The following is a 22,409-nucleotide window of genomic DNA, read 5'->3' on the forward strand; positions in this document are numbered from 1 at the left end:
GAAGTACATTTTGTATTTACAAAATAAACACTTTATGTGAAACCACTTTTTCTTGCGGGGGTAACACATTCTAATTAACTTGTTATATCAGAGACATATAATTATACAAAATTTGTATTATGTCTCTGGTTATATGAGACTCTTGTAAAAAATAATAATTGTACATTGTATCCGTAGATTTTTACGGCAGCAAGTTTTGAATATACCCGTGGTTTAATCTGGAAATGTGGCTTTTTTTTATAACAAAAAATGAAAAAAAACATGTAACCATGCAAACCGCAATTGACCGTTTTTAAAAGAACTATTCACTCATGATTCATCTGTAATTCTCTTCAAATAAGTTAACATGGTAGTCTTTAATACCTTTGTCTTGTACGGATTTATTACAAATCATATCTTGAGACAGCACTTCAAACGTACACCAACAAATAAGTATGACTGTAACATATATGATTACTTGTACTTGGAGTTTGTTTGTATGCCGTAACAACTCTCTCAAAACAAAGTGGTTGAACCAGATTTTATTATAAACTTAAGGTATATATAACCGTTTCTTTGTTCATACTCTAAGCCTCTTAAAATTTAAAACTTGCTAGTTTGGTCGATACCAGATTTATGTGTAAATTTTATTTCCAAGTCTTTCTTAATTGTAAAGACATGTTCTAAGTGTACAAATTGGCTATTACATACAAAACAGCGTAAATAAAATGGACAGATATTAGATTTACATTGAATTGTAGAACGTACTTAAGGTATTGTAACAAAAGTGTCAATTAAAATGCTTCAAGAAAATGACGGACCTTTTGTGAAGGACAATAATACTAAACAAAGACGGGCTTCAAAAGAAATTCAGAAAAAGAAAAGAAAGATAAAATCAAAAGATCACGACATTCATTTTATGACAGCCACTAATGAAATCGAATTAGACGGAGAACAGGCGTTTAACTTTAATGGTAATAATTTAAATCATGATACAGCTAGTGATCAGACCAATCACCAGAGGAGTGCTTCCCCATCGAAGGTTTTAAATTGTATTGATAATAGTGGTAATGAAAATAGTGATTTAAATCGGAAAGATTCAAATAAAGAACGCCAAGTATTGACTCAAGGTGACGAGACTTTAAATGTCACTAATAAACAAGAAGTTTCGTTCAATAATACAATAGTTAACAAAGTTGTGGATACCGGTGTAAAACAGTCGGAGGAATATAGTCACGACTCGTACTCGTCTTCATTCGAAAGTTCTGATGGTGAAGGGGACAAGTGGAGCGCACCAGAAAATAAACCAGTACAACAAGGAACAAAGAAAAAAGTGTCAGAGAATATAGTGCCTAGTCAAAATAAAGGAAAGATTACAAGTAAATTCGAAAAAACTGGAATAGAAAAAAGTGAAGAAGAACCATCTTCAACGTCAACTCCGAGAAAGGATTTAGATAAACAAGAACATAGTGAATCATATGCATATTCCAACACATTCGAACCTGATTCAAACTCCAAGGAAAATTTAAAAATAGTAAGTGATTCTGGGAATAACAAGTACGCCGACGCTACGTTGAGTGAGTCCAGCTGGCCATCTTATTGTCAGGATAATAGAGACATTAAGAACAAGGAAACAAAATTAAACAGTAAAACAGCAACAGAGATAAGCAATAAGAAAACTGGAAAATCTGGTGACGTGGAAAATACAAATGTCAAGAAACAATCAAAGGATAACTCGGATATCAACAAGGATAAAGATGACGATGATGATGCAACACTAACAGAGTCAAGTTGGCCTTCATATTGTGAAGACAAAAACAAACAGGAGGTAGGATCTGATGCTAACGAGCATATTCACGTTGGAAAGAGTAAAAACCAAAACATTGAATCTAGTGACCATAGTGTCAATAGTCTTTCTGAAAAAAAATCAGACCAAAAGGAAGTCTCAGTAAAAGGTCATTCTCAAATTTCTGTTTCATTTTCCGAAAATTCAAAACATAAATGCGCTGGTGAAGATAAGGAGGATTCTGACAAGAAAAAGGCGGAAGAAAGCGATGATGCTACACTAAGTGATAACTCGTTTCCAACGTATAGAAGTGAAGATCCTGTTGTTATTAACAGTGGTGACACTCCTCAAGATAAAGGATCGAAAACCAAGGTCAGTACAACCGGGGATTCCGCGTCTGAAAAGTCCAAGAATAACGATTCTGTCGTTTCTTTGCTACATAAATCTGAAAACTGTGAGGAAATTAAACAAAAACCTCCAATTGACACAAAAACGTTATTATCAGATACACTAACAGACGCAGAAAGAGAGTCACAAAATAGGAAAAATAAAGAAACACGGAAAAAATCAAGTCCTGACGACACTTTAGAGGATATTGAACCCATTTCAAATATAGATGCTCCATTGCCCATTGATACTGACAAAATAAATAGTGAAACACTAATAAATAAAGACAATAAGCCAATGGCAAGGCAGAAATTTGTCAGACAAGCTGTTAAAAATTCTGATTCTGACGTCGAAACTGAAAAAATGGAAGGAACTAATACCACAAAGGCTAGCGAGGAACAACCAGTACACCTTACAAACGGCGATGATGGAGTGTTTTCTGAAGATAGTGACAATGAAGGGAAGGAAAATATTGATAGAGGTGACGATGACGAACTGACCAATGTAACTGAATCTAATTCCCGCCAAAGAAACGTATCTGATTGGGGTACAAATGAAGATTTTAAAAAAGAACATGAAACTGGTGGTGAAAATAATAAGGATAATAAAATTGAAAACGACCAGGACAAACGTAAAAATATGGAAAACAGTCCGGAGCAAGCAGTTGATACCGAGGTTCAAACAAATGATAAGATACCGGACAATGGTCAAGCCCATACACAAGCACGCGAGGCTGACCAAAACATGGATGACACACACGAGAACGATCAAAATATAGATGACGTTGGCGTTGAATCTGTTGAACAAATTCGAAGGAATATAAAAATCGACAACGCTGTTGAGACTGTGGCTGAACTAGAGGTTAAAGTTCAAGATTTAATGGAAAATATGAAGGATCTTATGTCTGAGTATACAACACGGTTAAATAATCAACCATTGTCTGATTTTGTGATGGATTTAGATAAATTTAAGGGTGATTTTGTATCACTTAGAGATGCATACAAAAAATATGAATCTTTATTTGTTTTTTTAAATAAATGTCTAAAGGATTTACGCTCTTCTGGTGATGAAGTGAACAACTTGATAGCAAAACGCTTCCGGGAAGAAGATTTGACCACATGGATGGAGTCTCAAGAAAAGTTTGAAGAAGGTTAGTGTTCTTTATGTTAATGTTTTTTCTACATAATGTGCTTATTACAGAGGTGTATGAATAAGTATCTAAAGTACATAAGGATGTAGAAATAGGAGTTTCGAAATAATTTTTCGATGTATTTGTCAAAACCTGTCGGAATAGGTGGGTTCTCAATGTTTTCCAAAAAACTGTATTACGACTTCTGATTTTTTTATTCGAGCGTCAATGATGAGTCTTTTGTGGACAAAACTCGAGCTATAAACTGAAAAAAAAATGTTTCTTTGAAGGGTTTTGTTTTCGACATTTCACATTTCACGAAGCATGTAATACATACATGTATATATTTTTTGAAACGTAGATAAACATTTGATAAAAAGCTAGTCATAATTGAAAGGTCTATGTAGATATATTTATATAAGTTTAACTTCTCTGTTAAATGTTAAAATACAGAGATAAGAGTATGCAAGGTAAAATAAGTCTTCTATTGTATACTTATAACTTTAGTACATTCAAACAAGAAATACTGTCTTACTTTTAAAGAATTTTTAATAACGGATTTAAAAATCAATCCCGAGATAGTGTTGCTATTTCCCCCCTCTATGACACTTATAAACATTGCTTTGTTTCATAACAATATCAGACGTTTTAAATTCAAAGTGACAAAACTTGATAACTTGTTAATTCTGAATTTTAAATTTTAAAAGTTCAAAAGTTCTATGAAAACATTTGACAATAATATAAATGACGATCGATACATCAACCTTCAGTTTATATTAAACATTCTTTTGTATCACGGGTACATTATATTTTCTTTAAGTTATAGAGAAAAATAAAGAACGTTAAGCCTATTTAAAACGTGACTTTTAAAAACACGGTGTGTAATTAAAAGAAAAGTCTATCTTAATGCGAGGTTCGTCGACGGGGGTAAATTGTATGTCAATAAATAGAAGTGTCGGTATATATAGTACGTTAGTGAAACAGAAACCTAACGACACAAACAAATAAAGACAAACTGAGATAAATGTACGATCCTCGGCAAAAGACAAATGTCTATACAATATTCAAAACTGGAAAAGATTCGAATATAAGATATTATAAGTTTCTGCTATCAACATCACAACGACATAAACAATTGATGCAAACATTACACATGTAATTACAGCAATACCTGGTATACAGCTGTAATAAACTATTAAACTATAACAATGATTGCTTAGAATTACGGGACATGCATGAACTATCTGTCACTGGACGATAAGTAACCAACAGTCAATCTATCAATTAGAGTAACATAAAGCAGGCGAAATGTACTAAATCTGAGCATTCACTCAGTTCTACACTACGTCTATCAAGTCGGTGACTGTATTTTACTAATGAAAATTATATGCAGGAGGAGGTATAAAAATAAAGCGATTCTGGAGGTTAATGTGGGAGGTTCTTTGAGGGATAGATCAAGCAACGACAGATATTGAATAAAAGTTACCGTTCAAGTATAGAACCTTTTATTGTCGAAGGTCGAATGAAATTTTCAATTAGACATTACGATTTCGATTAAATCAGTTCTTTAACGATTTGAACGATCAAAGATATCTCACCTTTTTATAGAAAATGTTTACATGGGTCTGAACCCTCACCAGTATAGGTCTATTTGTTAATTTATTTTTTACAAAAAGGGTATTTATAACAGTTTAAATAGTTTATTATATGTCATATTGGCTCACCTTTGGAATTAACTAAACTTCAATATTAAAAAATATTTTTTATAATAGTTAACTGTACATGGTGTATATTGGTAATTTTTTATTGTTCAAATTTAAGCCTATTAGTTTCAAAATTTAATTGATTCAGATGACATAATAACACTCCAAAGTATATAATTCACGGATTATAATTGTAAAGGTTAAATAGATTACTAGTTCATTTATAATTTTAATCTCTGAGTCAGTGCATAAGTAACAGTAAACATTTAAAAATAGTCCTGCATTTGATTATCATATTTTCTATAGTGCATATCAACTTCGCTTGAAAAAAATAATTTAAGTAGCGAAAAGGTGCCGAATATTATCCTGTCCCGCCTTACGTTATGATTGGAATACTTTCCGCTGAACACGAATCCAATAAACAGTTTATCAGTTCATGACTAAATTTCGTTGTGTCTTGTTTAACATTAATATGGCTACAGACATGTTCATATCTAATCATTCCTTTTAGAAAGTTAAAATCCCAAATCTGTTACATCAAAGTAAAACTCTTTTCAAAATTTTAACATGTTTAATTAATATACTAAATATATACAAAGGAAATGAAGCCTAAACTAACCGTAGATGTATAGTGGTTTCTGTAACATTTTATTTAAATGAAGCACAGTTTTACCTCTAAGAACTTATTTACTTTTATGAACTCAGTTTTAACATTATCAAACTGTAATTTGTATTTCACATAATAATATACAGAGATAAGAATTCAATGGAACATCTTCTGGTCTTATGATTAACACGTTAGTTCGTCTATAATTATTAATTTAGGCATGAAAATTACTAGGCAAGAAGTGTAGGGTTAAGATACCTTTCTATTCAAGCAGTAAGCCGTTGTTCAAATATTCTATGTAGACTTGATAGTATTTAATACAAGACATTTGTGTACGTTAATTTTATTTTTACCTATTCAGTCAAGGTTCAATATAATATATGAGAAGTCATTTATAGAGGTGTGAATTAACTATTTTTTTTACAAATACAAAAACCTTCAGTTGAAATGACATTCACGTTTAAATAAATCCATTTTGAATCCATAGATATCTCTGTGGGGAATATCTATTAGGTGTTTTGTCAAATATTCTACTAAAATTAAACCTTTCTGAAAAGATTTATAATTGTATTTGATGTTGACGTTTTATAAAATCAATTTGGGACAGGAAATTAAATTGGACTTTCACCAAGTAATGAAAATATTAATCAACAGCAATCTTAGTTATTTCCCCATGCAGAAACAGAAAAATAAACACATTATACAAAATTATATCACTGCTTAAAACCCGAATCGACATGAAAGCTAATTGATGACTTGTATGAAATGTTTATTTTTACCGCCAATTTTAACAAAATTCAATTTTCTGCGTTACAACCAATATAATAAATGAAATTGATTACCATAATTCAATATGACTTCTGAAAGACATGGGGCCTATATAAATATTTGAAATTACACATATATCCATCTCCAGGAGTAACTATGGTATAGAAGTATGATCATCTTCTGACTTGTCCCGTCAGTATCAAAACCCTTGCTAAAGTAGGGCTTGAACCATGTGCATACATGCAGTCACATCTGGTCGGAAAGTAGACGTTTGGTCCACGGCTTTTTGTGGAGTTAATGATGTTTAGTTTTTAGTGATGGTTTTTTGTGTGTGCTATTGGTCGTAATTTGAACTTTTTCTTTTTTTTCCCCAAACGATATCGGTTTGTTTTGACCTGAAAGTTTGAATATTCCTTTGCTATATATCGATTCTCAATTAATCTAATTAAGTGGTATTTTTGAATGACATTGAAAAGGGAAACATTCTATGTAGACTTGATAGTATTTAATAACAGACTTTTTGCTTCAACTTAACAACATGTAATCTACGGACCATCGAAACAGTTGTAGGCTGCCCGCCTCGATTGTGATTGGTCATAGACTCGATTCATAATCGTATCAAACAAAAGTCTATAAACCATTTTCAATTTGCTGTTGTGTTTTTTTTTCTCGTTTAGCACGTTGTACTTTTAGGTCATTCAGAGTAAGAACCAGAAGTATTTCGCTCAAAGTAAGACCAATGTTATAGGATAACATGTCTTCTTGCGGACTGTTAACTTTTCAAACTAGCACGTGCAAAAGACGATCCAAATTGTCGGTCTAATACAACACTAGGGCCGTGTTCATATAAAATTAACATGTTCTTGTCCTGATTTTTCGATTATATTTGTAACTTGACGTTAAACACCAACTTTTTAAAGGCTGATATGCAAAAACAATTTTTAAAAGTTAAAATTTGTTCCGAATGAACGGATGTTTCTAAATGTTCTACGATAAATAAGTACTACGATTAGATATTTTGACTAAAGTGGTTTTTTGCATACCAGCTCAAATCAGCACCGTAGAAATCATACACAAATAGGTCACCGTTTTTAAGTATGGACAAACAAACCGTTAAGTTATATGTCCAGTTACCCAAATCTCTATAAAGCTGAGACATACTTTGTATTTATTGACTAAACTTTGAAAAATAGTGGCATCAAATAATAATTCCAAGCATAATTGTATTTTTAGAGAAACACAAAATTCGCGAAGAGCGTATTGCCGTGGAACGATCTGCATTGGCCAAAGCTTCAGAAGCGAGGGCATCAATTGCCAAGGCAACGATAGCAGTAGCAGAATCAACTCAGCTAGCTAATGAGACCGAGATCGAGGCTGCAGAGGCAGAGAGTCTGGCAAAGAAGGCATGGGAATCGGCAGAAGTGGCTCTAAAGGCCGCTGAGGAGGCAAGGAAAGCGGCCATAGAGAAACGTAAGGCTGATGATGAAGCTAGGAAACGAGCACAAGAAAGGGCTGAAAAGAAGGCAGAGGAAGAGAGAAAAATTAGAGAAGTAGAAGACAAAGGATTAATGGAAGAAGCAAAGAAGAAAGGAACAACTTTTCAGGATGAACGGAAACGTGCTGATGAAGAAAAGGCCAGAAAAGAAGCAGAAAGAATAAATCCAAATAATTGGCCCAGATACATGTAGGTATATTTTTTCGACAAATATATGAAAGGTAATTGATATTATCAAACACTGCATATACATATTTGTAGCTGAACATATTCAAATTACATTACAGACATTTATTTTTCCTCTTTTCTGTCCATTGCTTGTTATACAGATCACATATTTTAACATCAGTTTTCCATGTCAATGATGTTCCGTTTTGTGCTATTGCTGTAACTTCCTGTTTTGGTCTGTCATTTCCTTAGCTAGTGTAAGTATGCTCATTTCACCATTCCTCTAACCATTGTGTTTTTTCTTTTAACTATTTTATGCATTTATCTCAAGAGTCCGACCAATAATGATATGTGTGCCTATATCATGGTACATGTACATGTATATGATGAGTTCATGTCAATATTTCAAAGTGTTCAATATTGAGCTCTCGGTTGATATAAAGATATAAAGACGATACACTAAAAACATCCTTATCAGAAAAAGCTCTTAGACAAATATTTGGATGCAAGATCAAACAACCAAGTTGGAATTATTATCATAAAAATAAAAGTTAAAACATCTCAAATGGTTCCTGAAAGTAAAACATAAATCCTAAAGTGATGCTATAGCAACAGTTTGTAATTTTTTTGAAAAAAATAAAAAAAGTTAATATGCAACATGTTTTTTTTTTTTAATAGAAAAGTTTGAATTTGATGTATATAAATATTGAAATTTTATATTTTTATTTTGTTAACAGATACAGCGTAGATCCGGGTGATTATGACCCCGGGGTGGGAGTAATCATCAGGTCCATTAAAGGATCTCTAAATCGAGAAGATGTTGAAGTGACCAGACTTGACCAGGATACTGGTGTACTAGAGCTGACCGAGACGGAAGAGCTCGTGAGCAATATCATAGAGATCAAACCGACAGACAACGAGAAGAAATTTAGTGTAAGTTTGCTATCAAATGGTATGTCTTATGCAGGCTTCCGACATCGAGAAGATACATGTATGTATAAGATATAACAAGTTCATCAGGAAGAAAATATCTAATTTTATATTTATTCATGTTGTCATTAGTAAATTAAACTTCAGTCGTCTTGGATTTTAGTTTAGCAAGACAAAGTAACAAAAGGTCAAAGTGAAAATTCCTCCGTAAAATTTTAAGAAAGTATAAATACGCAAAACAAAGGCTCACAAATTATGCATATGCTGCGTAGTCATTCAAAAACCAATCGGCTTCTTCCAAATTGAATATAAAGTTGTGCTTATCTACCAGCCAAACATACATGAACATATTGTTGCGTACTTCATTAAAAATGTCAGTTTTGATATAGATTTTTATAAAAACTTATTTCGTTTAAAGTTTTGTTTACATTATTAATTAAATTCGTATTTTAATTTCACTTCCGCAGCATATAATTTGATTTGATCTTCATTAATTCATTTTTGAGATGGAAAATAAATATGAACAATTCCAATGCTACTATAAGATTAATCGATCAATGCTGTTTATAAATGCTTATTTCAACGATCAATTGTTGATGTTTAGTTTTCTATTGTCTCAGTCGAATAATTCATCGGTTTAAAGTTGACCTTATATTGATTTGTCGGTTATTTTTGAAATGCCGACTTTAAATAAAGCTTTTAATATTATTTGATTGAACATATAATGCACTCGGAATTTCGATGATGAAAGCAACTTTTTCCTCAATGAACTAAATTTAATGGATACTACATTAAAATATCAGTACACATCAAATGTAATTTAGTGTATAGACTTCATTATCAGTCCGAAAATAGTTCTACATGATCTCTCATACTTTTAAAGTCATCAAGCAGGGAGAATTAACTTCATCATGTTCATGTTACCCAAAAGTTTTAGTTATGTTTGTTATTTAGATTATCTTTTCATCGGGAAAATTACATTTCATAATTTTTCGAAAATATTTTTTGTACACAAATATTTATCAAAATATTGCACGAATATAATAGAAACAAAAAATTTTTGCAGAAGTTCTTTTGGAGATTCAAGTTTCAAAACCGAATTGAGAACTGGGAAAAGTGGTTTAATACAGGGCTTAGCAGAACGCAAGAGCATATATATTACATATTTTTTTTTAGAAAAAAAGGCAACATGAACATTTTACTGTTAAATTGTCTATTTTTCATACAATCTACATGTCTATTAAGATTTAAGGAGACTATTTTTCTATACATTATCTATTGTGTCTATTACAGTTCGAACAAGCAATGTCCATTGCCATTCCTCACTGTACACCACGTGGTATACCAGGGAAGGAAGCAGTCATTAAATGTCTACAGTCCAATGGGAAGTGGGCGGAGCTTCCTTCTACAGAACTGGTTTTAAATGATATCAAAGTAAGAAGTTACTAATATGTCTACTTATATGTCACCTAGCTGGGCTTATGTTATTTAAAAGTATAGAATATTCATGCTAATCTTTCGTCTCTTAGATACCCGGGGTTCTATCGTAAATGTATGTAAAAAGTACGAAGACGGCATTTGAACTTCTTTTTCTGAATTATAGAGATACTTAATCTTTGTTATTGTGCATGTTCCATCAAAGTGTCAACATTATAAGAATTCTTTCTATATAAATTTATTCGTGAAAATTTATACACAGTTCAGTTTTCAGTTCCATATACTATCCATATATATATTTTCTAGGCAGTTTATCTATATACAAAATTAAAGCTTTGAAGTTTTAACTTCTACAATACTGAATCGATCAGCATTAACATTTCTGTCCAACCTTACATACTCAAAACCATTCATATTCACCAACTTGCTTTTCCAACATTTTCCTCCAAGATAACATATATAATTACTTATGTATTTAAAACTTTTCAGGAATTGAGGTTCGTTGAAACGAGAACTAGAAAGTTCGGGACATATGTGGTGGTTCTAAGACTCAAACGAGACACACTAACGTTTACCAAGAAAGGTAACAAAGTATTCTCATCAGTTGATGCCAGAGTCTCATTCACATGTAAACCATCCATGTTTAAGATGAACACCAACATTAACATAGAGGTAAGTGTAATGTGGTAAGTGATCAGATAGGCTTTAGTGTTTTACTGAGCCATGATGGGTTAAATCAAAGTTGTACAGAACCCATATGAAGTTATACAAAAATTAAGTTTCAACTTAGTACTCTTTACTGTGTTTATGTATGTTAAAGGGAACCACACGTAGCTACTGGCTGTTGGCAATCCTCTCTTAATTGAAAGAAGAACTGCATTTAATTAAAAATGCCTGTACCAAGTCAAGAATATGACAGTTGTTTGTCATTATTTTGATGTGTTTCAGCTCTTAGTTTTGCCATTTCATTAGGGAATTTTAACTGATTTTCTTTATTTTAAAGTATATATCTCATTTATTGCAAACTTGTATTAGATCGCCCTATTTTTCTTTATTTAGGTGCAGCCAGTTGAATTATCAGCAGTAACAGAATTAAAGCAGCGAAGCCCGGTAGAATGTAACAATTTATTGGCTGCCAGCCCGATCCTTAAATTTTCAATACCAAACCGGAAGTTTGCCAAACCTTTATTGATGACTTTACCGCTCCCTCCTAATACCACTCGACCCAAGCGACCACAGACAGCAATGGCCACGAATAGAAGTGATTCAGACAGTGGTCACGATGGCCGACCACTGACAGCTCGACCGTCTACAGGATTCCAGTCTTCTAAAAATGAAGGTGAATACTGTGGGTTCATTTATTTTCGTGGGTACCAATTTTCGTGGATAAGGGAAAAATTGGATGTTCGTGGATATTTAATTTCGTGGTTTTGCCAATGTCTGCACACAAGCCTATAGAAAATTTGTCATTCGCTGAACATTTAATTTCGTGGTTAAACTGTACCCACGAAATCCACGAAAATTGGTATCCAACGAATAATAATGAATCCACAGTATGTGTTTTTATGTTGTGAATATAACAGTAAAGTTCTCTTAAGTTATTTACCAAAACATCAAGAATATAACGCCTATAATACACTAAGGTTGAAAAGAATTTGAAAAACAGACGACTCCATTAAAACCTGTCAATACAAATGTATTTCACAGAATGTGACAGAATCCTCCTGGATCATTTGTTACTTTACTTTTTCAATACTCAAAATGTTATAGAATTATTCATATAATTTGTAAAAAGTCCCCTGTTTATCATAACGTTTAACCTAGACGTCAACTACTTCATTTGCATGCCGGAACGTATTTATGATACAATAATCTATTAGTTGAAACTTAAGTCATTCAAATTGAAGAATTCGGAATTGCGCTTAAACATTTTTGAAAGAAGGAAATAAATCAATATCGCTCAAATTATTTTTCAAAATTAATTTGATTGTGTTTCTGGTTTAGATGAATCCGAGGAGGACATTCATCTTTTGGTTAGGAGTAATAGAGAGGAGACATGGACCAAGCTACAGGATGTACCTCTATTCCAGGCCAGGAATAAAGACATTGTTTCTTTTGAAATCAAAGAACCTAGTGACAGGTAAATGTATGGTATACAAAGATACTATAAGTCTTTTTATTGTGTTGTTGGGTTGTTACCGAGGGACACTCTGTATCTCCATTGTTTCATATTGTACAGAACGTTATATATCTGATGTTCAGTAGTTGTCGTTTGTTGATGTGATTCTTACATGTTTCTTGTTTTTTATATAGATTAAACCGTTAGTTTTCCCGTTAGAATGGTTGTACACAAGTCATTTTTGGGGCCCTTTATAGCTTGCTGTTTGTTGTGAGCAAGGCTCCATGTTGAAGACCGTAATTTGACCATTAAAGGTTTTCTTCTACAAATTGTGACGTGGATGGAAAATTGTCTCATTGGCGCTCATACTACATCTTCTTATATCTATCGTTTAATGAATAAAGCCAAAATACAATTTTCTGTTTTATCCATACGTTTGTTGTGTGCCGATGTAAATACGATAAATGAAGTTATGGTAGCACATGTATTATCTATATGATGGTTGCTTTATACGTTACAGATATCTGATCTTGAGAACAAAGGAAGGAATGACAGTTGCACAAGTTGAGAGGATAGCTTTTATGTTGGAAATATCAATTATGTATAGAACTATTCAAATATTCTTACGCCAAAAGAACGATGATCCAAACGAGGTTATAGTATCTTGCGAGCAATCAAACAGAGCTGAGCGCGCTATACGCAAGTTTGGAGAATTAGGCTACGAGGAAGGACCAAATCCTAGTAAAGATATTATAGTGAAAGAAGGTCAAATTTTAGACATAAGTTTTAGAGGAAACATTCAATGTACAAAGGAAGCTGAAAAACTAAGACTTATATTCAACACGCATTTTAGAAGCAGGTTGGATTTTAGTGTTGAAGAAATTGAAAAGTTTGCTCAGAAAAGTTTCCACACGTACAGAGGATTTGCACAAGTTTCTTCTGATGTTGTTCATAGAAAACTACATATAATGGAACACCAAACCCCTGGCGCTCCAAAGAAACCCCCACACATAGAAGTTACAAAGGAAAGACAATTACTGACTGAACTACTGATAAATATACCAAAGGTAATATATAACGTGTTTTCTCTTTTGTAATATTATTGCACAATGAAAGCAGCCCGGTCATTCACTAGCATTTTCTATTAATACCGGGTCTCTACAGTTATATTGGGGAGTACGCAAGATTTTTCTAGCTTATAATATAATTGTTTTTATCTAAGAAAGGAGTAGATAAAGGAAGACATGAGATATTATATTCCAAGAAGACAGCAGCCTAAAGACTTGATTTTAATAATTGACGTCTTAAGTTTAATTTAATTAGATTAAAGGCATTGGTGTCAAAATATGAACATGACGGTAAATCATAAATTAACAGTTGCCATTTGTTTTTACACATGCATATGATGATGTAAACAACAACGCGAGGATCTTAGATACGTGTTATAAGAATGTTTAAAGTTGAATTAAATACTCAAAAAACATAGTGTTGTTAAGCGAAGTTTTGTTTTTAAATATTGACATTGGTGTTGTAAATAAATCAATAATTGGGGTAATTTAAAAACAAATTTTCATTTTATGCCATGTTAGTTAAATCAGGCCATTTATCTACGTTTTATAAGCCCTTTTAACATTATGTTTATGTAACGATTTTGATTATCAAAGGTTTTATAATTTCATGGTTTTAAACTTTCTTACTTTAAATCATCCTGATTATAATATTTACATACCTCGTATCCTCGTATCGATTTAAATTAAATTGAATAAGATTTGAAGATGCATGTATTACTTTGCACATTTATTAGTTGAATTTAAAGTCTACTTAACGTTACGTAATAAAAATCACAAGGCAATAAATCTTAAATTATGATAATTACCGAAAATCAGGGAATAACCTACAAATTACTGAAGCTAAATAAACCGTTAGATTATCCGACTTGGTATACAAGTCAAGACTTTGATCAGAAGGCAGCCATTACTATATGTCATAGTAACCATGGTAACACTATTTTTTTTAATTGTAGCCTGATCCAGAACCACCCCAGCCTTTGAATACAGCTCCTGTGAAAATACACGTTGAAGGTGAGAAAAGGGAACATTTCTTTTATACTCGGGCAATTTCAGATTACACTGTACTTCTTAGATGAGTTGTTGTTTGCATCAAGATTTTCTTGTTTACTCGACCAATATCCTCGGAGTGTGTACAATACATATGAACGAACCTCTTAACACAGGTTGTTGCATTAAAACTATATTACTAGCTGAGTAATTCTATCAATCTTTGTTTCTAATGAAAACCGTGAAACTATTTTTTAAAATGCATTGCTTTGCGTTGTTATGAGTGAGGTTCCTTTATCAAAGCTCTTTTGTTCATTTTCACGCGTATTATTTTCAAAGCAGTAGTAAACATAGTTGAATTTCTCCGTAATAATGCACGTGATTTGCATTTGCACTGATAAAGAATAAAAATGTGACACTTCGAATTCACTTCACTAAAAACATGTTATGATTTTTACGTATTATATTAGTTGTTTACAGTTAGTTTGTTATTTTTTTTATTTTTGTGTCATGTTTTGTTTCATACAGTTTAAATGAACAATTATTTTACAAAACATATTTATTACCTTTAATTTAAAACTACATATTAGTTATTAGTTTCTAATTAACCTTATTTGAAATAAAATTATTGATAAAATATGATATCATAATTTATTTATTTTTCATATTGGGTTTGTATTTTCTTTTCCGCTAATACTTAGGATATCAGTTAGGACGTCCTAGCTATTCCTAAGATAGCTTCGATGTGCATGCTGAGACGTGTCGTAAGTCGGTCATAACTTTATCCTAACTTCTGTCCTAAGAAATTCTCAGGACCGATCTTAGGACAGTTTCGATAAACAGGCCCCTGGTGCAAACGAACCTTTGACATTTAAACAGAAAGTCGTGGTAATAGACCATTTAAAAGGTCGTGTGGTCTCAACATTTCAATAGTTACACAATATTTGAACACATGTGTTTAAGAAATAGAAGAAATACAAATTGTTGTTTTATTTAAATGCAAATAATAACAATATTTATGTATATTATGTTGCTGTATAAACACAAAAAGAAAGAGGCTTTTAGCAAGGATATACCACAGTTAACGAACTTTAAACTTCAACTGAGAACTTGGAATAGAAAATTCTGTGCAAAAAGTAGTAATAATCAATGAAATGTTCTTCTTTTGTTTCAAACAACCTAGTATTTGTTTTTGATAAAAAAAAATGTAATAAAGGATATTTTTGATGTGCTTGAGCTTTTGATTTTGCCCTTTAATTACGAACTTTTTGTTTTGAATTTTCCTCAGAGTTTATTTTTTTCGGGTTATTTTACCTTATATCGTTCAACTTATGAGTAAATGTAAATGGAGGTTATGTATTTCAAACAACGATAGACTACATGTACTTCAAACTCCGAAAATACAAAATTTCGGATCACCACAGTCATATTCTTCATGAAGAAACAATGACGTAATCTTAGTCTTCCATATGTGAATCTTTTTTTGAATATAACCTTTTTTATTATCATTGTTGTAGCTCCAAATACGAAGGATGTCCTAGAATTTGTTGCTAACGAGCTTGGTGACGAATGGAAGATGTTAGCACAGGTATTGAACCTTAAAAGTGTCCGGATCCAGGCTATTCTCCGACAGAATACAGCTAATCCAGACCCAAAGAAGATCCGGTATGATATGTTAGTATCCTGGGCAAAGAGAATTCCTAGAAGTGCCAACAAGGTGAGAATTGGCATGAGACTGCCATATTACTAAATTAATTCTTTTGATAACTGAAACTAGCAAAATGGTATGATTTGAAAGTGTAAAATTTCAGTGTATCCTACACGTGTTCGGGTATTCCTTATCTCGTTTAAGTCGGATATGTGTGTTTTTGATGATTTGTTTTATTTCGTTTATCTTCTTTCTTTGATGTTGTTTTTTTCAGTGAGTAAGGGCAAGTTTTACTATTGTTAATGGCATATGTTCTTATCTGATATACCTATTATAGTTCTTTATTTGAAAAATAAGGATATGTGTTGTAACTGTCAGAGTTCATAAAATGAAATGGATGTCAGCACCTATTTAAATGTATCAACGTACGTCTTTAGCTATGAGCAAAACCGTATCGTATAGTCAGTACTATGAGATTACCTTGGAGATTACCTTGGATAGTGGTGTAACATAAAAAGTAGGAAACGCTTCGGTTCATTAGATTAGCAGGAAGCAAACCGTACATCGAAGACACCGAGTACCAATCTATATGCACTGATTATTACTGAAAGCTAGAAATGCATGACTTTGTGGAAAATCAATCTTATGATTACACAACATCCTTTTTCTTTTATGTTTTAGCTTGATATTTTAGCTACAGCATTGACATCTTGTGGACGAAGTGATATAGCCAGTGAACTGAGGGACAAAGACCTGGAATACAAACGAAACATGGCTAAAGCAAATAAAAGTATGCACAAGTTATATACATTTGGCATAAAAACTATGCTTACAGCAAAAACAGTACAAGTTAATGCTTGGTTTTAATATATAGCCAACGAAGCATGATATGAATGGTATAAAGATAAATATAATGGTTTACTTTTTTAAAATTGTTATTTGGATGGAGAGTTGTCTCATTGGCACTCACACCACATTTTCCTATATCTATTTATGATATATGCTACAGTCGTAACACTCGAAAGGCTACTTTTTTTGGCGCCTCAGAGAATATATTCAGGAACAGGGGCGGGGCGTAGATGAAAGGGAAGTTAAGTCGAGATACATTACAAGTGGTAAAAAGCTTTATTACACTATAATACACAAAGTTGTAAAAATGATATAATTCAAATGCGCGCTTACTTCAGCTCTGGTCACAACCAGCTCACGGCACATCTATACAGCTCCACGACATGATATTTCGTCAAATCGCGGGTCATCTGGGATCCTCGTACGACAGTCGCACGATATTTTGAGCATTGTGGCGCTGTCGTATGTCGTGGGACGAAAATTGGACATTCACCTTTTATGCTCTACGATTTTTTTGTCGCGTCACTGTCTTGTGGCTGTGATGAGAGTGTCTTACAACAGTGTTGGAACTGTCGTGTGATAAACACATTGTCGTAGGTACCAACATAAACCATTTTAATAAAAAAAAATAATCCTACGACTGTCGCATGACGGTCGAAAGATAATCTCAGGACTGTCACACGACACTCGTGATACAGTCGTACAACTGTCTCACGAATACAAAATGTCTTACGATGCTCGCACAACATTGAATGTCTGTCGTACGACAGTGGTACGTTCGTCGTGCAACATATTTTCGTTTTCTTTAGAGGAATACAATTCAACGGGAATGAATGTTTGGAAAGAACATATAGTCTGCCGGTTAAAGAGAATTGTTATTCAACCAGAACGATTACGTTTGGCTTAACTTAATATGCGCCTTGCCGGACTCCAACAAAAGCAGAATATGGTCCTGTTAGCGTTTATTCGAGCCCGTGAACAGCAAAGGAACTAGCAACACGTCCAACGTTGGTGGGTTAGACCATGGATCGAGCAGCGCCATGTTGGGCAAGATTTGGAGCGGGAATGTGTCGGTGATTTCGTTGGATTCATGCAGATTGAGCCATGCATGTTTTAAGAGCTTTCGCTGAGAGTCACCCCTCGCATCACTAACCCAATAAATCGGGCCTTCATTATATACTTGTAGTTCGGAGACAAACGTGCGAGTGACCCACGACTGTTTTGCGACAGTCGTACAGTACGACAGTGAAACGGAAGTAACACGCGCATCCAATGACATGAAAACCTGATAAATAGTCGCAAACAACTGACGAGTGTCGTACGACTGTCGCACGACAGACTTGCGACAAACCAACGACAGTACAATTACATGTTTGTTCTGTCGTGTACCCATCGTGGACATGTGGTAGCTGATGTGACCGCTCGAAATCTTTTTTAACATTTTGCACAACAGCGCCACGCCAACTATTTAATAAACCTTACGTACACGACTCTAAACCGTACGATCTATTGTGACCGGGGCTTTATCAATCACATGATTTGATTTCAATCTCTAAATACGTGAGGTGAAGACCAATTTTAATCAAAGCATATTGTATAAAAATCATGCAATTTGTTTCTTTTTTTAAAGATACACTATTAAAACGAGCATTTGTGAAAGTGGCACAGAACCCTGATGCTGTCAAGAATTGGATGATAATTGCCAGACGATTAGGAGTGGCTGAAGACCAATTAAGAACAATAGATCAAAGTAAACCATCAGTTCAGGAAAAGTGCTTTAATAGTTTACAGCTATGGCAATCTGTGGTAGGGGAACAAGCCTCTGTCCATCAATTGACAGATCGCCTTAGAAAATGTCGATATCGGCAGCTAGCACGTAAGTTTAACCAAAAGTTCTGTCAAGTCAAAAATAAAACTGTTTGCATAGATTACCAATGAAATATTAAGGGAACTAATGCCAATGAATTTATGAAGTTTTATTGTATTTTATTTATAATTTCTGCTTTTCAAAATTATCTTTTGTTATTCGACTATAAATAAAATATGATATTGTTTTGATTATATAGGTATTGACGAAAAAAGTGATACAAAATGATTGTTTAAATATTATACTTATTATTAAATTATTGATTATGAATTAAATTTTCGGTTAGTGAAGATCTTATCTAATCTAATAACAAAAGGTTTAGACAAATCCATCACAAAAATATCTCAGTTTAATAGGAAAATTTATACTTACCATCATGACGCCAATTAGTTTCAGTAGAAGAAAGTTGCAGTCCAGAGGATGAGTATGTATTCAATTCTTCTTCTCAGCAATCAAATAGACCCGAGTGATCTCCTTTCCTATTCTGGTGACTGGCTACCTTGTTGTCTTTCTGTCGTTATTAACAAATTGATGCTTTAAACGGAGAATATTTTCTTTTGTTTGTGCTCAAAATCATAAGTGAAAAATCTAACAAATCGTACTTGCTGGGCTGGTTATTTTATTGTTTGTATTATACGCTTCTGGTGCAGGCATTTGTCCTGAGTTATAACAGTTAAGTGTATCAAAAGATGCGGGGATTAGTCACTTTTTTGTCCCTCAAGTTTAGTATTTCAATAATGTTAGTTCAAATGTGTCAATTTTAATACATTTTGTAGATCAATGATTACAAGTGATTTATCTGCAGCAGTGAGATACGATTTACATTATTTTGAATGCATTGCATAATATTACCTCTTTACCATATTCATGTACCAACAATTGTTCCATGCCTGATTTCGATTGCATGGATTTGATGCATTCGTTTGCTTGTAACACATCCCTTTTTGGTATCTTTTGCTGACCTTTTGTAGCAATAACTAATTAAACATGCAAGACTATTAATCATTTTTAACAAATACTAGTGCTGACATATTTAACGTATCTGTGCATGTAGTAATCAAGCATCAAGCTGTTGTGTCTGAGTAAGCGTTCCGGATTAATCTAGATGAGCACTAAGACACAGGAGATTACTGTTCACTTATATCTACAATCACACCAATTTGATGATACTGGACTAGTACACGTTGTCTGAACTGAGACACGTAGTCTGAACTAGTACACGTTGTTATCTGCTGGAGTCGTTATGACTTGTCGTATAGCCACCAAACATCCAGTAGTCCGTCCTTATCACTAATATATATTTATATCATGCCTTTCTTGAACATTCTAATTCGTGAATTTCGCAATGTATTTTTCAGTTTTAAAGGACAAAGTTGATATATGAGGAGGATTGTGCTATTTCACTTTTGTTGCATATTGCTTCCTATGTATTTACGTATCGTTAGAAAAGTCTGTATGGTACTTCGTGTACACTTGTTCATATACAATCGTCAAAAAAACTTTTATACATATATAAGCGTATCTTATTTTTTTCAGGAGAAATTGAGACATTAAGTTGAGGATGTATTGAAATATAGAGTTAGATGCGCAAATTTTCTGTGATATCAATATAAATTTGCTGATTATCTGTAATACAGAGTTAGATGTGCTATTTATCTGTGATACCAGAACTAGTCTTACCATTGCATCTGTCTTTTCAGAACTCTTATATATAAAAACTCCTATACAGACAGTGCAGAATATCTAAACATTTGTAGGAACACCTATCATATATGTATATGATTAAATTATTTCATTAATATGATAGTATTGCATAGCAATTTGAATACATTGATGGCCTCCTTTAAATGACATGGATTATTAGAAATAAACATAATTTTGGTATGTATATTCGATGCTTAATATTTCACATTACCTTTTTGCTATAGAAAAATGAATGATCCTTTGAAAACATTGAAATTTCATGAATATTTTTTATGAAATCTTAGTTGGATGAGGACTCAGTGTCACATAGATACACATGTTACAACAATTTGTTGCAATTATTAAATGCTTGCCATTTTGTATGCATTTATTAAATAGTTTATGAATATTTTTTATTTTATAATACTTATATTTTTAGAAGTTTATATATCCTATATTAGTTTTCTATATAATTTACATGCTTATTACATGCAATATTTATGACTTTATATAGTTTTATTCGTGTGAAAGCACCGTACTGTGATATTGAAAAATAAAATGTTGCAATATCTTGATCATAGTTTTCGTTCATATTAAAATTCATTATAACAAGTGTCATCGCATTAGACACAGTCGTGTAGAATGTCTTTTACAAAAACCATTCATGTTTTACACTCAAGAATAAAAGCCTCACGTTAACATTTGGTATTTGAAATCTTAGTATAGTTTACCTATCGTTTATATCAGTTTTTTATTGGAAATTATAATGAATTTGTTTTATGTATTATTGAGTTGCTTTTCAACAGATCAAAACATGATACTTAAATAAACAAATCTATATATGTGAGGACGGGAAGATATGATGTCAATAAGAATCTTATGTCATGCCAAAACAACAAATGTAGCTGGAATTTTTTGACGAATCAAATATTTGAAATATCCATGTAACCAACCCTGGGCAGACAAGTCTCTGTATTTATTAAGCACCGGTACTGCGTAATCTTTTGAAAGAGTTGTTCGGAGTACAAAGATATTTCTTCAAATATGGATAAAAATATCCTTGTACTACGAACATGATCCTACATCATATACATATTCTTGCTTAATATTTGCAACAGATATATGTCTGTTACATGTAGAAGTTTTTTAACGGCACATGTAAACAATACCGTACCTTAAATTTATTAAAGCAAGAGTTCCATATGTTGAAGTTGAAATTATCTCTTCGTAAATTTTACGGACGCCATCACGAGTTGGTTGACCGTTGACCGTTTCACAAATGATATCGGATATGTTCTTAACGTCGTAGCTACAATCCCCTTCCTTTTCATGAATGTGACCTATCGAATTAGACTTACCGTATTTGTTATTTCATAAGCAACACGACGTATGCCACATGTGAAGCAAGATCTGCTTACCCTTTCAGAGCATCTGAGACCATCCCTTGTTTTTAGTGGGGTTCACGTTGTTTATTGTTTAGTTTTCTATGTTGCGTCATATGTCTGTTTGTCCTTTTCCTTTTTAGCCTTGGCGTTGTCAGTTATTTTTCGATTCATGTCCGTCTGGTATCTTTCGCCCTCTTTTAATATGAATGTATTGTGTTTACAAATCAACATTGGTAAATTCTATATTAGCAATGATATTATTGACCACATCCATTATCCAATTGTTTTGTTGTTATACGCCTTTGATTCATAACTTCAAACATTCAAAGGGTACCTGAAGTATTATATATATCTTACAGCAAATCGCCACTCGTCGTCCGTCAAAAGATTGTTTTAGATGAAAATATATGGA

The 22,409-nt window shown here is 32.8% G+C and overlaps 1 protein-coding gene across 2 annotated transcripts; it reads left to right on the plus strand.

Annotated features, from left to right (window-relative positions):
- The first annotated feature begins 622 nt into the window (after positions 1-622).
- On the plus strand, positions 623-21,131 carry LOC134688398 (uncharacterized). 2 transcript variants are annotated; one of them, XM_063549096.1, is made up of 14 exons: positions 624-3,302; positions 7,593-8,043; positions 8,760-8,955; positions 10,246-10,386; positions 10,879-11,061; positions 11,449-11,728; positions 12,394-12,529; positions 13,029-13,575; positions 14,532-14,589; positions 16,083-16,282; positions 16,895-17,003; positions 18,693-18,938; positions 19,320-19,353; positions 20,466-21,130. In XM_063549096.1, exons 1-14 carry the CDS (start codon positions 779-781, stop codon positions 20,473-20,475), a joined length of 5,115 nt encoding a protein of 1,704 aa, XP_063405166.1. In that variant the 5' UTR covers positions 624-778; the 3' UTR covers positions 20,476-21,130. The 2 variants fall into 2 exon arrangements, with proteins under 2 accessions (XP_063405167.1, XP_063405166.1); XM_063549097.1 differs by lacking the exon at positions 19,320-19,353 and having other exon boundaries at positions 623-3,302; positions 20,466-21,131.
- The last annotated feature ends 1,278 nt before the right edge of the window (positions 21,132-22,409 follow it).

This window comes from Mytilus trossulus, chromosome 10 (assembly GCF_036588685.1).
Source record: "Mytilus trossulus isolate FHL-02 chromosome 10, PNRI_Mtr1.1.1.hap1, whole genome shotgun sequence".
Lineage (NCBI taxonomy): Eukaryota > Metazoa > Mollusca > Bivalvia > Mytilida > Mytilidae > Mytilus > Mytilus trossulus.

What these genes read in the sequence shown, in the direction of transcription:
- LOC134688398 (XM_063549096.1), top strand. Translation starts at nt 779, where the DNA reads ATGCTTCAAGAAAATGACGGACCTTTTGTGAAGGACAATAATACTAAA. An exon ending in AATAATTGGCCCAGATACAT is followed by an intron (nt 8,044 to 8,759) that starts GTAGGTATATTT and finishes TTTTGTTAACAG; the next exon opens with ATACAGCGTAGATCCGGGTG. An exon ending in TTCCTAGAAGTGCCAACAAG is followed by an intron (nt 16,283 to 16,894) that starts GTGAGAATTGGC and finishes TTTATGTTTTAG; the next exon opens with CTTGATATTTTAGCTACAGC.